This window comes from Martes martes (assembly GCF_963455335.1).
Source record: "Martes martes genome assembly, chromosome: 1".
NCBI classification, from domain to species: Eukaryota; Metazoa; Chordata; class Mammalia; order Carnivora; family Mustelidae; genus Martes; species Martes martes.
Window position 1 is genome coordinate 186,557,913 of NC_137888.1, and position 15,126 is coordinate 186,573,038.

General features: G+C 41.1%; 1 protein-coding gene across 1 annotated transcript in view; it reads right to left on the bottom strand.

Annotated features, from left to right (window-relative positions):
- SYNPR (synaptoporin) overlaps positions 1 to 14,122 on the bottom strand; it is a gene marked incomplete at both ends in the record, with an annotated part of 313,384 nt that extends 299,262 nt beyond the window's left edge. Inside the window, 2 exons of the mRNA XM_080810440.1 lie at positions 13,905 to 13,970; positions 14,105 to 14,122. Of these exons, the coding sequence (XP_080666566.1) occupies positions 13,905 to 13,970; positions 14,105 to 14,122 (84 nt within the window). The remainder of the gene's footprint in view (positions 1 to 13,904; positions 13,971 to 14,104) is intronic.
- Between the last annotated feature and the right edge of the window lie 1,004 nt (positions 14,123 to 15,126).

Here is a 15,126-nt window from a genome sequence, read left to right on the forward strand (position 1 = left end):
ATGTTCCAAGTGTCTCAAACCCAAAGAAGGTATGGTATGAATTTGTATACATGAGTCACTACACACATATACATGAGCTTCATTTTTCAGAAAGCTACTGAATATGCACCAACACGTATGAGTATCATTTAAAGAAAATAATAATAAGTTATTTATAATAAAGAAGTTTGACATTAATAGTAAATAATAGTAAATAAATAAATAAAATGCAAATAGAATAAAATTTATATTATAAAACAATATTATAAGGGATTTATAATAATAGTAATTATTGTGGGCATTCTAAAAATTACATAAATCTATTCTTACATAATAATTCAGAGAAAGGATGGCTTACTATTTGCCTCTCTACCCAAGTCAGAGTATAACAACCTAAATAATTTCCAAATGGTGAAGTAGTACAATGACCTAGAAAGTTTAAGGCAGCACCTTATAGAAAGGTCCATGTGAACAGCACTATGAATTTGGCGATCACAGCTATCATTTTACAAATCCATTCTGTTCACTAAAATATTTCCAAAAGAAAATAAGAATATAAGTAATTCTTGTTAAAAATGCTCAATTTCAATGCATAATTAAAGTACATGATCAAGATTTCATTTTCATCTATAAAATTGGAAAATGTTTAAATGACAATGCCCACACTTGTGCCACCTCATGGGAGGACAACTGTTTCAAATATCTTAAAAAAGTATAACCTTTTGAACCAGAAATTCTACATCAAGAAATTAAGCTAGTAGTAACAGAAGTATACTAACCAGTTATCTTGAAGGAAGGGCTGGGTTTTGGAGGTTAAAAGTACTATATGTACACACTGGAAAAGTACATAAATTAGATTTAGTTAAATAATTTCTAAGGACAGGCATACAGTGTGATAATATGTAGCCAAAAAATTATGGAGAAAGACATTTGATTTAGTGATATGGAAATACATTTGTGATAGACAAGGGGAACAAAACTGGTGACAAAACCATGTCTATTTCAAGACCTGTTTGTTACGGGTTGAATTGTGTCCATACCCTACACCCCAACCCAAGATTCATATGTTGAAGTCCTTTCTCCTCGTATCTCAGAATGTGACCTTATTTGGGAACAGGATCATTGCAGTTAAGATGAAATCAGACTGCAGTTGGATGGGCTATAATACCATATGACTGGTGTCATATAAAAAGGGAAAAATTTAAACAAAATATTTAAAAAAAAAAATTTTAAAGCCTCTCTGCCTACTTGTGATCTCTCTCTCTGTCAAATAAATAAATACAATCTTAAAAAAAAAGGGGGGGGGGGATTTGGACATAGACAATAGGAGAACACCTGTGAAGAAAGAGGCTGAAATGGAGGCAATGTATCATCTACAAGCTACAGAACACCAAAGATTGTTAGTAAACCACAGAAACTACGAGAGAGATATATGGAACAGATTGTCCATTAAGGCTCTTAGAAAGAACCAACCCTATCCACACTTTTGTCTTGGACTTCTAGCCTCCAGAAGTATAAGACAATAAGTTTCTGTTGTTTAAGCCACCCACTTTGTGGTGCTCTGTCAGCCCTATCAAACTAACATAAATCATTTTTGGAGGAAAAAATTTACATGAACAAAAACATATTTCAAAATGTCACTATTAGTTATCTCTCAGGAGAAGGATAATGGTAATTTTTATTTACTAGTGTTTGTGATTTTAAATTAATAAAATATATGACTTATAAATAAAATGGCTTCCAAATAACATGTCAAAAAATCCACCTAGAAGACATATATACTCAGTATGTTTGGATCATGGCAGGCACAGAGGAGGCAGCAGGTCAGATAGACATGGTTTGAAATCCTTCTTTGGTCATTTACTTATAATTTCTGTAACTTTGGGCAAGGAACCTTACAAGGTGACTCTAAGGTATTAATGAAATTATGTATATAATTAGGTAGCACTGACATATACAGCCTGACACCTAGCAAGAGATCATTTCTTTAAGAGCCATTACAGTGAACTCCCACTATCTACGAGAGCTTTGTCCTTTTTTAAAACAAAGAAGTATGCTATTCCTTTTGGAAAACAGCTTCTCAAATTCATGGTCACCTGGCCAAAGCCTGCAGGCAGCCTGGGGCTCCAACGTGTCTGGGACAATGATCTCAGACTTGACAGTCCAGTCTAATCATTCTTTCCTTGCCAACCACACCTGCCAAATTTTACTATCCCACTCAAACTCATTTGGGTTACGTAGACCAGATCTTTATGGCCTTCAGCATGAAGAATGCATGTGTGCACATATGAGAAAGAGAGGGAGAAGGAAAGAGAGGGAGGGAGGCAAAATATCTATGAACATCTAGAAAAAAAAATTACACTTGTGAATTTTCCAGTTTATTACCTCTATACATTGACGGAAAGAAGGAAAGAAAAGAGGTATTTGTTGAATGCTTGCTATATGTCATCACTTTTTGCAAATGTTATCTCATTTAATGAACATAGTAGTTCTGCCTGCTAGTTATCATGATTTTCACTCATATAAATATGAAAGGACCAGAGAGGGTAAGTATGTCCAAGTCAGTCACAGAGCTGACAATCAAACCCAAGTATTTTCTATGTTACCAAATGAAGGAAATGTAGCAAATAAAGCCATACATTAAAAGACACAAACAAATCAGCCAGCAATTTAAAGTACCTTCAAAAGAAGAGAAGGTATAATATTTACACTTCAAATTTACCTCCTGTGAACAGATAAATTTAGTGGTTTCCCTTAGAACAGCTAGAGTTTAATACCACTAACAATTTCACACATATTCTTTTTAATAAACCAATGAAGTACATGTCTTTTAAGATAAATTCCAAATTCATATATAATAATTGTGCTTTTGCTTTCAACTGTTTCATAAATAGAATTTGCAATGTGATTCTGCCAACAAAAGTTCTTACATAAATTCTAGTAGAGGATTATGAAACATGCAAATAAGCCTCCCCCCTTTCCTCAAACAGCTGCAGCTAGAGATGAACATTAAGGGTAACACACCAGCTATGGCACTTAACAGGGAAGATTCCCTGGATACCTGAGCTCTCGTTTTCTAGAATCTGCGATAATCAGCCTTTTGAGCCCTCAACAACACTGAGTCCTCTGATAGGAACTTTCATGCATATTAGCTCATTTTATTTCAAAACATTGCATTAAGTATATCATCCCCATCTTACATCTCAAGGAGATGAAGGGATTCATCCAAAGTTTTTCAGGCATTAATTCATTTTCATCATGTAAGCATATTTTTGATATAGGTAAAATCCCTAGAAATTGGAAGTTCAGTAAAATGGATTTGCCCATGAACACACCCAAGTTCTGCAATTGAACCCAAGCTTGTTGCTCTAAAGCCAACACACTCTAAGTCATCATCATAATCCCCGCTCATTCAGCTACCTCATTTTTCAATTTAAATATCTCTGGGATCTCCATTCTTCACTCAGATCATGGGCTCATGCCTAGTAATTTCCTGGTATCACTCTTTCTTCCAATCTAAACCTTCTGCTTTCTCAATTCTTCTGGCTCCCAGGAAGGAGCCCAGGAGAATGCCAACTGTCTATCAGGTGCAGGCAAAACCATCAGGTGAATTAAGGGCATGAGAGCACAGCCAGGCAGTCTCATGGTAGACCAGATGGATATGTGAGCACTTCTTGTTAAAGCCATAGGGGGTATGTCTTTTCATTTGGCACATAAATCCTTCAAAACAGCAAATCCAAAGAATGGCAGCTCACATACACACATACACACAAAGGGCAGACAAAATTTGTTTGCTCCTTCTATATCCACAATGGAAACTATTTGACTTGAGTAATTTTTCAGGTGTCTAAAAAAGAATTTAAGTGTTCACATCTTTCTAAATATCCAGATCCTTTCTGCATCCTATAGAAACTTCATAAGCATGTTTTCACAACACATTCCTGAACTTGAATTTCTTTATATAACAGATCAGTGAATAAAGATTTTGTTAGAAAAGATACACAAGATCAGTGAAATTTTCTCAGGGAATAGGAGTATTTTTGAGGAATAGAAAAATTCCTGGGTGGGTTTGGACATTCCTTGTCCTTACAGGGGGTACTGAAATTTTTTGTGTGTTCTGGCAGCATGAGCAAAAAGGGACCTGAATTGGGATTGAGAAGACATGACTTTAAGAAGGAATGATATATATTGTTCCTACTGTTTCCACTGGAGAAATCATTTAATTTTAAGAGCTGGGGGCAGTTAGTGATCACAATTAATGAGAGGTAAAATGGAAAAAATGATTAAGATGAAGAGGTCTGGCATCCAATGGACTGGGTTCAAATTCTGGCTCCATCACTTAGTAGCTAGATGACTGTGAACAAGTAGTTGGATCTCTCCAGGCCTCAGTTTCTTCATCTGTCAAAAGGAGTTATTGCTTGGTCCTTCAAAGATGATTGTGAGATTAAATGAAATAATTCATTATAGCATTTAGCAAAGTGCTTATCTCTATGTATTCGTATCCCTATTAATTGTATATATTTTATGATCATCTCACAATGTTCTTCCAACAGAGCAATAATAATAGAAATGAAAACTGATATGGCAAGTGTAAACTGAGCAAACTTTATACTGTCCTAGAAATGTTAAGTGCATTTGTTGATAACATACCATCATGTTTAACAATCTCTTCTTTAGATACAGTTAGGAACCCTTAGTATGGACCAGACACTCTGATGGGGGTTTTGCAAATATTAAATTACTTAACCCTACTGGCAACCAAAAAACATGACTCTTACACTCTTCCTTTGATGACTGCGGACCCAAGGAGCCACAGGATTATGTAGTCAACTCCACTTCCAATGGCTAGAAAGAAGAGCCAGTTTTCCAGCATTAGGCTCATGCCACAGCCCTAGCTCCTTTTTTCATGGTGATTCTTGCGTGTTAACCAATTCCTCTCCTCCCCTCCCTCAAACAGCATCTATCACACCAGGCAAGCCAATGACTCTTCCATGAGTCAAATATTCAGGACAAAAAATTTAATTGGGGTAAGAATATTACACTAAAAAACAGTATACATTAGGGTGTTTCTGTTTTCTACCACATGAATAAACACAAGAAATAATTAACTTAGTAATTAGTTTTCTAACATTAAGGGCCCAAGCTCAATTAACCTACCAGTATATGAATAAAGATGAAGTTCATGCAGTTTGAGGGAATACATTTTCCTTCACAAGTGGATTATCTAATCACAGGCAAAACCTCATCATTCCTTTCAGGAGGAGGTGATGAACAAGATGGCACAACCTCATAGAGCCTTCTGTGCTGAAGGGCCAAGTGTACATCCCTTGAATAACATCATCAACGTGAATCCACCAAATGATCGTATCATAGAGAATTCCAGGAATTCTGGCCCCAGATCTCAAAGATGCAATACCATCTCCTTGAGAAAATTGCTAGTGCTACCTTAATCAAAGATGTACTCGTGGAAAAAAAATCATTTACTCTTCCACCACACATGTAAACATCTCACTCTGTCTAATGTGCCCATGATTGCAAGAATTACCGCTTCCACTCTTTCCCTGAAAGAATAATCTTGGGAGACAGGTTTTGAATCTCATGATCCTTTTTATTCAGGCTAGGACACAACTAGTTGTGGACATTTGATCCATGGATAGCTAATCCATAGCCTGATATGGCCTGGGGCTGATAGCTGGGTCCACCCTGATAAAATTATTACTAAGCCAATCACATTCTTTCTCTTAGGACATTAGATTAGAATCAGGGAACGAATAAGCTAAATAAGAAAGAGAAAGGGAACACACAAAGAGAGCAAGCAGGACAGTGGTCAAAACACAGTAATGGCAACACTCTTGGTAAGGCAATTCTACTCAGTGCCTTGAAACCAGACCTGAGACCTGAGCCTGTTTCGGTCCTCACACTTTTGTTGCTGTAAGAATTCACCTCCTTGGGCGCCTGGGTGGCTCAGTGGGTTAAAGCCTCTGCCTTCGGCTCAGGTCATGATCCCAGGGTCCTGGGATTGAGCACCGCATCAGGCTCTCTGCTCAGCGGGGAGCCTGCTTCCTCCTCTCTCTCTCTCTCTCTACCTGCCTCTCTGCCTCTTTGTGATCTCTATCTGTCAAATAAATAAATAAAATCTTCAAAAAAAAAAAAAAAAAGAATTCACCTCCTTTACTGTGCAGTGAGGATGCCTACAACTGCCCTCTTTCCTTTAATAGCTGAGTTAGTTTATGTGAGTTACTCTCCTCCACAGCCAAGAGTAACACTAAACAATTATGTCTATAGGAGTCCTTACAATTCCTCTTCACAACTAAGATCACGGAAGGGGAATCTACACCACATCCAATGTGTTCTCGAAGATTCATTTATTCAGTCTTTTTTCTCTTTCCTCCCTCTCTTTTTCCTCCCTCTTCCTTCAACTAATACTTACTGAGGACCTACTGCCAGATGTTTTGAGGGATTTGTAAGTGTCCCTGGAGTTGTTCTTACTATGTGTCAAGCACTGTGTTAGATATTTAGAATGTACTGATGAACAAGACAAACAATATCCTTGTCTTCATGGAGCCTTTAGTATGTCTGGGAAGCCAAAATGCAAACAAGTTTTAGAGAATGTATTCAGAGAGCCAACAGGAGGCTGAATTCTGGTGGGACCTGCCTACTTAGAGAGGTCCTCCCAAAAGATGTGACATCTCAGCTGACACCTGAAGGGATAAAAGGCATTTGCCAGTTAAATGGGACTGCACGAGAAGAGAAAGGTGGTATTATATGCAGAGGAAGAGACACGTGCAAGGTCCATCAGATCAGCAAGAAACCATCACCAGTCCTCCAAAACATCTAAGAAATGTGAAATGTATACAAGAACAAGAAACCAGATTTCAGTATGAGAGCTAAAAGGGGTGAGGATGGAGGATGGACCACCCCCCCCCCAAGTTTTGATGAGGCATCAGTTTCAACTGGCAGCACCATTTTTTTCTTGTAGGTTCCAAAGACATCAAAGAGACTAGAGCAGAGGCTTAGAGGGTGGTTGGTAGTTGGGAAGGACTCAGCCGCTCTGGGAGCAGAGATAAGGCATTCACACTTCATGCCTCAACCTTCATGCTACGGCAATTATCTTATGCTGTCCAGAGTCACTTAGATTGGAAAAAAAGCAATTCTTTATCATAACTATCATCAGGATCACAATTATCTTTACTTTTGGAGGACATTTAATAGTTTACAAAGTGTCTTAAATGCTTGATCTCAATTAAAATTTACAACACTATGAGAACCGAGAGATACTGTCCCCAATATTTACCTGAGAAAACAGGTTCTCAAAGAACGGCTAAGCTAACAGAATGAACAAGAATAATTACAAACACAGTCAAAGTCAAATATATGCCTGCAGAAAATGAAGACTCAAAGGAAAATCATGGTTCTCTACACACATTCCTTTGGAGACTATTACTTTTTTCCATTAACACATGACCCCTTTTTTTTTTTTCTTACCTGGATCAGGAAGAGGCATAAATCCTCTCAGGGAACACAGAACTAAGAATAATGTCTCTACTCGAGCATCAGGGCAGGATTGCTACCCTGCTCCTACCTGAGAGACTCCCAAGTGCCAGGTATAGTTGGGTATTAGGGTGTGGTTAGTAAGTGCCTGAGGTTGAGCCTATAAGGACCTTCATCTACAACCTGGAGAATTCAGCTGGATACATGTAGCTCTTCTAAACATAAACAATGTCTATAGATTATGACTTGAGAAAGATTAGGAAAAGCCTCTCCCTGCATCTTAACAAAAAGACACCTGAGAACCAAGTGCCTGTAACTCTTTCATGAGACCTGTTCCTTTAGTTTCAACATTGGCCTCTCTGCAATGTTCTTTGACATGCAGATACTCCAAAGGCAAGTCCCTGGGGAGTCACTTACGCTATGGAATGAAACAAAACAAAACAAGACAAAACAAAACAACCATGCAAGTATGGTATATAGATAGAGGGGCTCCAAGAGGTACATGCAAGGGGAGCACAGATTTTCTACTTCAGAATTTTGACAAGACCCTAAATTGCAAGAGGTTGCCATAATGTTCTAAATTACTTTTTGATGGATTTTTTACTTTCTCCTTTTTCATCATCCCCAGAATCACCCAAATCCTTACCATCATTATCATCATCAGCAGCAGCAGCATCTTCTGAATTTGTCGAGCACTGTTTACAGCCCAGGCACTGTGCAAAGAGGTTTACTTTCATTAAGTCATTTAATCATTATGGCAACCCTTTGAAGGAAGAACTATTATCACTCCAGTTTATAAATGAGAAAAACAAAGCAAGCAAAGTTAAATAACTTGTCCAGGTTCACCATGCTGGTGAAGAATAAAATCAGGATTCAAATCCTTAAGTAATACATTTTGCTTTGTTTCTATATTTGTGGGGCCAAACACCGACCGTCTTAATAAACTTGGAAATGCATTAAGTGATGAGTCCAATACTATACTGGGAAGTTGTTCTTTTATGAAAAGTGTATTTATTGATTCATATTCCAGTTGCATATGATTTTTGTCACTAATTGAGAGGCTGGAAAGTTATAATTAAATCCACATTAATGTAGCTCTGAAATTACATCAGACCCTCAATGACAGATTGCTGCTCATAATTTAAATAACTTGTATGTTAGAATTCCCTGTCTTGTTTATACTTAAGGGGAAAAAAAAGAGTTGTCTGACTCATGCACACAGATTTTTTTTAAGAAAATAGAAAAAACGACCATAAAATAAGATTAAATTATTGGCTTGATAATCATAGTCTTTTCCTATGTATTTTAATTGAAAAGATACTAATTTTTAATTAGAACCAACTTTATCTTGTTAGTTAATAACCAACAGAAAATAAAACAATATACAAGACAACTGATGTGTGTTATGTTCATCTCTAAATGCAAACACTCCTTGGCATTTTCAGAAAAGACTTCAAAAATATATCTTAGTGGGTGAGATAAATACTGCAAAATAGGATAGTATCTGCCTTTTAATGTTTCTTTGAGGATTAAGAATAAGGTACAGCAGGTGCCTGTCACATTGAAGGAAGCAAAAAGTATACCATTTAAGAGAAGATGGTTTGGAGGGAGAGTGCTCAAATCTTAGCTTTGCCATTTCCTACAATTTTGTTCTTGAGGAGTTAGTTAACATCCCCGAGCTTCATGGTGAAATGGAAATGTTAGTCATATAGATTTGACATGATGATGTATTTGAAGGCACTGAAATGCAGTCCCTCATATGAAACTTGCATGAGAAAAGTAGCTCTTCTTACTTTTCTCATTAGGGGTTTAAAATGGTGATATATTATGTAATATTACATTATATTATATTATTGCTTTATTTTGTTATACATGATTGTAAATGTTATTAATATCAAGTAAGCAGAATGATGTTTGGAAAACACAGTTTAGAATTTAGATTCAGGGGTGAAGATTACGCAAAGCAGGTGCTTTCATTTAAATAAAGTAGTAGCCCTACAGCTCATATATCAGATACACTGCATCTCTGGATTAGCTGGTCTCCTTCGGGAAGGCAGAATGGAAATGTGAAGTCCAGGGTTGTTGCAGAAATGGTTTGGCAAAATTTGAGATGATGTCAAAGAATAAGAATTAGAGGAATCGGGCAATTTGACCTAGCAGTTATTTCTAGAGGGAGGGAATCTGGACCGCAGCATCGTGTTATTAGAGGACTATGCCAAATGTCATTTGCAGAACTGAAGTCCAGAACTGAAGCCCTTACATCTGTACCAGTTCTGGTCCTGGATGATAGATATGTTTGGGTCCCCACATTCCATTACACATAAACCCACAGGTGTATATCCACAGCCTTGTAAATAGCAGAGAGAAGAAAGAATGTACTGACAATATTTTTTAAAAAGGAAAAAAGAAGAAGAAGAAGATGACAACAACGACCTAAGTTCTCCGACTGGCAAAGAATTAAAGTAGCAAAATAAGTTCTCAGTGGACACTACCAACTTAGTGTTTCAGAGTAAGTCTAAGAAATAGGGTAAATTTAATTTTTTTACCATTTCCAAATGATGTTTTAAGAGATTAGCTGGATCTATTCTATCATCAGGGAATAAATGAAACAGACCACTGGAATCAGGACTATATCCTAAATTTGGGGTTTGACTCAAAAGACAGTGAGAAGTCCCTAACCTCTCTTAAGTAGAGATCAAGAATTGGGAGTTTTGCCTGAAGGTCTTTGAAATTAGCTGAAGTTTTCCTTGAAGGCCTGACTATTATACATTGAACTTTCAATCTACTGTATCCATGGGACTTTCCTAAGCAAAGAACACATAAATACAGTGCATTTTCCCCCTCAGGCTATAAATCCAAAAGCAGAGGTTGTCTTTAGAAGTAATGTCACTGCATAGGGTCAGTCCACAAGGCATCATTCAAAATATGAGATATTTTAAAAAATAACTCATGTGCACAACTGTGGACAAATGATATGCCTATGATCCATATGCCTATGCATACCACAGCTTTCCTTTACCATCTCCTCTCCCCACTGCAACACAAATTACATCCTTTGGGAAAAAAATCAATTTTAACAGTTTGGTGGTATACATTTGTTTTTCTTTATGCTCAGACAAATCTCTTTGTCTCTCATACATACACACATAACTATACTTCCTTTTTCTATTTTTTAAAGATTTTTTAAAAATTTATTTACTTGAGAGAGAGAATGCACATGCACGTGTGCAAGCATAAGGGTTGGGGAGGGGCAGAGGGAGAAGAAGAGAAAGAGAGAAGCAGACTCCCCTACTGAGTGCAGAGCCCTACCTGGGGCTCAATCTCACAACCCTGAGATCATGACCTGAGCCAAAATCAAGAGTCCAATGTTTAACCAAGTGAGCCGTTCAGGCGCTCAACTCTTTTTCTGTTTTTACAAAAATGGTATTGTGTTCTATAACCTAGTTCAAAATCTGATTGAATAAGTTGATTCAAAGAATGAAAGCCACCTTTTTCCATTTAACAATTTATCAAATATTAAGAATGAAACCCATTTTTTTTTTGCACTTGACAATTTTATCAAAGACAATTACATATACTGACCTCCAAGTCAATGCATATTAATTTAACTCATTCTTTTTAATGGCAGTATAATATTTCACAACATGTGAATCATACAGTAACAATTTTCCTATTAATGGACTTACTAATTATTTGCAGTTCTTTCCTCTACAAATGATGTTGCAGTCAATACCCTTGAATATATATCTCTACATACACTTTTATTTCTATAGCATAAATCCTGAAAAACAAAAGGATTATGGTTCAAAGATTTCAAAGAGTACCAATTTAAAGCTACTCTCCATAGAAAAGGAGAAAGTGGAGTATTGTTATGCTCTGTCATGATCAATTTATACCTTTTGCTGATCACTTACTGTTTACCAAGCACTGTGAAAGGCACTAGTGGGGAACACAAGAGAGGAACAGAACAAATTTTCTGCTGTCTAAGAGATCACTCTCACTGTCACCATCTCCTACAGAAAAGATGCCTCAGAGCAGCTCTTCACAGCAATGCATACACATAACATATGTTTTCCTTGGCTCTCTCCATTCTGTTAAGCTTTCTCAGTAATGAACCTTCTTCCATTTCTTTGCTCTCATTTCTCTCTTTTAGCTCTTTTAAAAGGTAGATCTACTAATGTAAGTGACTTTTTAAGTTTGGGGTTTTTTTGGGGGGGTGGTTAATCCCTTAGTCAGTTTCTCTTCCATAAAGGAAAAGCTAATCACTGATTTGCAAGCAAAAGCTCTTCCACCTTAGAACCTTAGAGGCCTAGAAGAGAGAGATGACTATAAATATTTTAGGTGTAATAAATGTTCTGCTATTCCTCTCCCTCTCCCTCTCTTCTTCTTTCCCTCCTCTCTTTCTCTCCCTCTCCACCCCTACCCCGTGGTCGCCGCCCCCCCCCCCCGGCCCCATGCCACACACACATTAAGAAAAAAACAACTATAATGCAGTGTGATAAATTCTCACGAATAAAACGTAGTGGAAGCCCAAACAATAGGATGAATCATTCCATTTTGGATACAGAAAGGGGAAAGAAACAAATATGAGAAATCATCACGGAGGTAATATTTAAACTGAGGTTAAAAGACAAACACTTTTTCTAGGCTTGGGGTGTTAGGATGGAGAAACAGCAAGAGCTTGATGGTAAAAAGTGCTTTTGAGTTTGGGAGGGAACCTGGATAGCTTACGGTGGTGGTCCTCCAAATTTAAAGTGCACAGGAATTATTTAGGGATCTTGTTTAAAATCCAGATTCCCAGGTACCCAGCTTCCCAATGTTTTGAGTTGATGTCTGGAAGTCTGCATTTTAAACAAATTCATCTAGGTTTACTATACTCCGAAATATGCCAGCAGAGGCGGTGTGGTGAGTAGTGACATGAAATAGTGTTGTCACAGGACTGAAAAGAATACAAATTAACGTGTCAGGTAAGTGACAATATGAGACAATAAGAGATACCAGAAAATGATGACAATTCTTTGAATTTTGTTTTGAGAGACAATGGCTTGCAATGGAGCTATTACTTTGATCAAAAACCTCTGCTCTTCCACAAGGAATGTTTACTGAATGGCTGAATGAATGAATGAATGAATGTAGGCAGAATTCTGAGAAAGCCGACTGGAAGTTTCATAGACTGGGAGCACTGTTTGCTTTGTTTAACCGGCTGTAAGGAAAATTGTTTTAGGATGGCCATCCCAGAACAAGGTTCAAGACTTCCAAATGCTGCCTTGATGTATGGTAAATTGATATATTTGTGCGTTTTTATGCAGGTCCACAGACAAGGCAAATGTGATTAGGCTGTGGATCATCTATGTAAACATGCACCACCGTTGCGTAGCCAAAGCCAGATCTTAGCCCTTAGAGCTAAGATCTGGGAGGACAGAGCATGCTCTTACATAACTTCCGAGCTAGTCAGTGGTAGGGCCTGTGATTAATGCCACATGACAGGCTTTGAACTTTCTGTTCAGATAGCTCTGCTTACCCCTCAGAGCTCCTAGCAAGAGGGAATGTGCGACCTGCAGATTTCACTCTGGATAACCATCATCTAAGCCAACACCAACATTGCTCTGTGGCCCTGTGTGACTGCTTCTGTGCTTCACTCCTTGTCAATAGGTTGCCATAGGACTGTCACAGTGTTTTGTTTTGTTTTCCTTTAAGGTGGACAAAACAGAAGAGTAACAAAACTTCGGAGAGCACAGTGTCCGAAGAGAGCTAAGCAGAGAAGACTGGGGGCTGGGGAGAGGTTCTTCTGGGAAAAATCACTAGAGCCCTCGAAGAGTGCCCAGGGTAGAGAAATTGTAACAGGGAAGGAAAGAGTCCTGCTCTGCCCACCAACATCATTCACAGCCTCCCAGCGCCTCCGTGGAGCTCCCGAAGGCGCAGACTACAGCGCTTCCTGCCTCCCAGTCCGGGCGGGTGAAGAGCTGTCCCCATGCTGATCAACTTTCGAGCTTGGCCAAGTGGACGCCCAGCCTTCAGAGAGTCCCTCCTCTACAACCTATACCTCCCCCCATCCTACCCCCCAAACACACACTCCCGCCCCCCGCAGAAGTGCAGGTGAGGCCGAGAGCCCAGCGGCGGCTCCCCTATCTGCTGCGCCCCCCACCTCCCATCTCCCGGGGAGGCTCCTGACAGCAGCCCTTGCGAGTGCGCCCGCGGGAGATGAGATGACACCTTGGAGCGCTTGCAAACCCGGTCCACACTCCCGCCGCCACGCTCGGTCCCTCCAGCCCGTTCCCGCCAGCCCGGAACCGCACCTTCGGAGAGGGTTGGTCTCTAGCCCCGGAGCAGAACTCAGGGCCTGCGGCGGCCGCGAGCGAGGACGCCCCTCCCGACCTCTCCGCACCTGACGGCTCGCTGCCCGGCTCCCCTCCCCGCACACAGCCCGCACTCACCAGTTCCAGGGCTCGCAGGAAGGCAAGGGGCTCCTTCAGCGCCCGGAACGTGCCCGCGGAGGCCAGCTTTGGACGGGCGACACGAGAGAGAGAGAGAGAGAGAGAGAGAGAGAGAGAGAGATGGCATGAGGAAGGGGCTGCGGCGCTTCTCCGGACCGCCGGGCCCCCAGCCCCCGCCGCCCTGCCCAGGTCCGCCCTACCTGACTCACGGGGTCCATCGCTCGCCCCCGCGCGGTCTTCTTCCTTTCGGATGAAGTTCGGAGGGCGCCGCCGCGTTGTCCTCGGGGCCAGAAGCCCCGCTTCGGGGAGCGCCGGAGGGGCGAGGCCCGGGGCGGGCAGGCGGCGGGGATCGGGGAGAGCGGGGCCCGCGCGGGCTGGCTAACGTTCGGGGGGCCGTGCGCTCCGCGAAGCCTGCGCTCCGGGGCGGCGAGCCGAGCCAGTGGGGCGGCGGGGAGGGGGCGCGGAGGGGGAGAGGCGGCGGGAGAGGGAGCGCCCGGCGAGGGCTGCCATTGGCCAGCTGCTGCCGGGAGGGGAGGGCGGGGGGCGGGCGACGCCGAGCGCCAGACTCCGGGCAGCCTCCGGCGCGCGCGCCCGTCCCCTCGGGCTCCGGGGAAACTTCGGGGCTGGAGGGCGGGGAAAGCCGGCTGGCTCCATCAGCAGCGTGGTTTCCAGACTGAAGAAAGGGTTGCAGGTAAGAGAAGGGCACCCACCCCTTACCTGGGCACATGTGTGTGGTCCCCTGACTTCCGAACACCGAAGCAAGCCTGTTGACTCGTGGGTTCGCACACGCCTTCAGGGGCCGCCCTCCGCGTGGCCAGGCAGCGCCAGGTGCGGGGGTGCCTCGGGGAACGGGGTAACACGGCGCCTGCCCCCAGCACTAGAAGGGAATCAGGACCGACGGACGCAGCTAGAGGGGAGAGAGGAGAACAGAGTCATCTTGAATATGGGCCATTGCCTCAAACGGGTAATTCTCGGGGTCACTGTGTGAGGTCAGGAGCAAGTTACCATGCCCACTTAAAGGTCAAAAAGAGACTTACAGAGTCTGATTTAGCCAAGGTATACCACACAGCTCATGAGGGATCAAACAGGGATTGAAATTCAAGTTCCTCTGTAGCTCATCCTTTTCCACTGAGATCCTTTGCCCGAAGAAATAACCCCCAAATGAAGCTCCTGAAAATCATTATAAATAGTACTGAGCCTTTGGCTCCCAAACCCATACTTT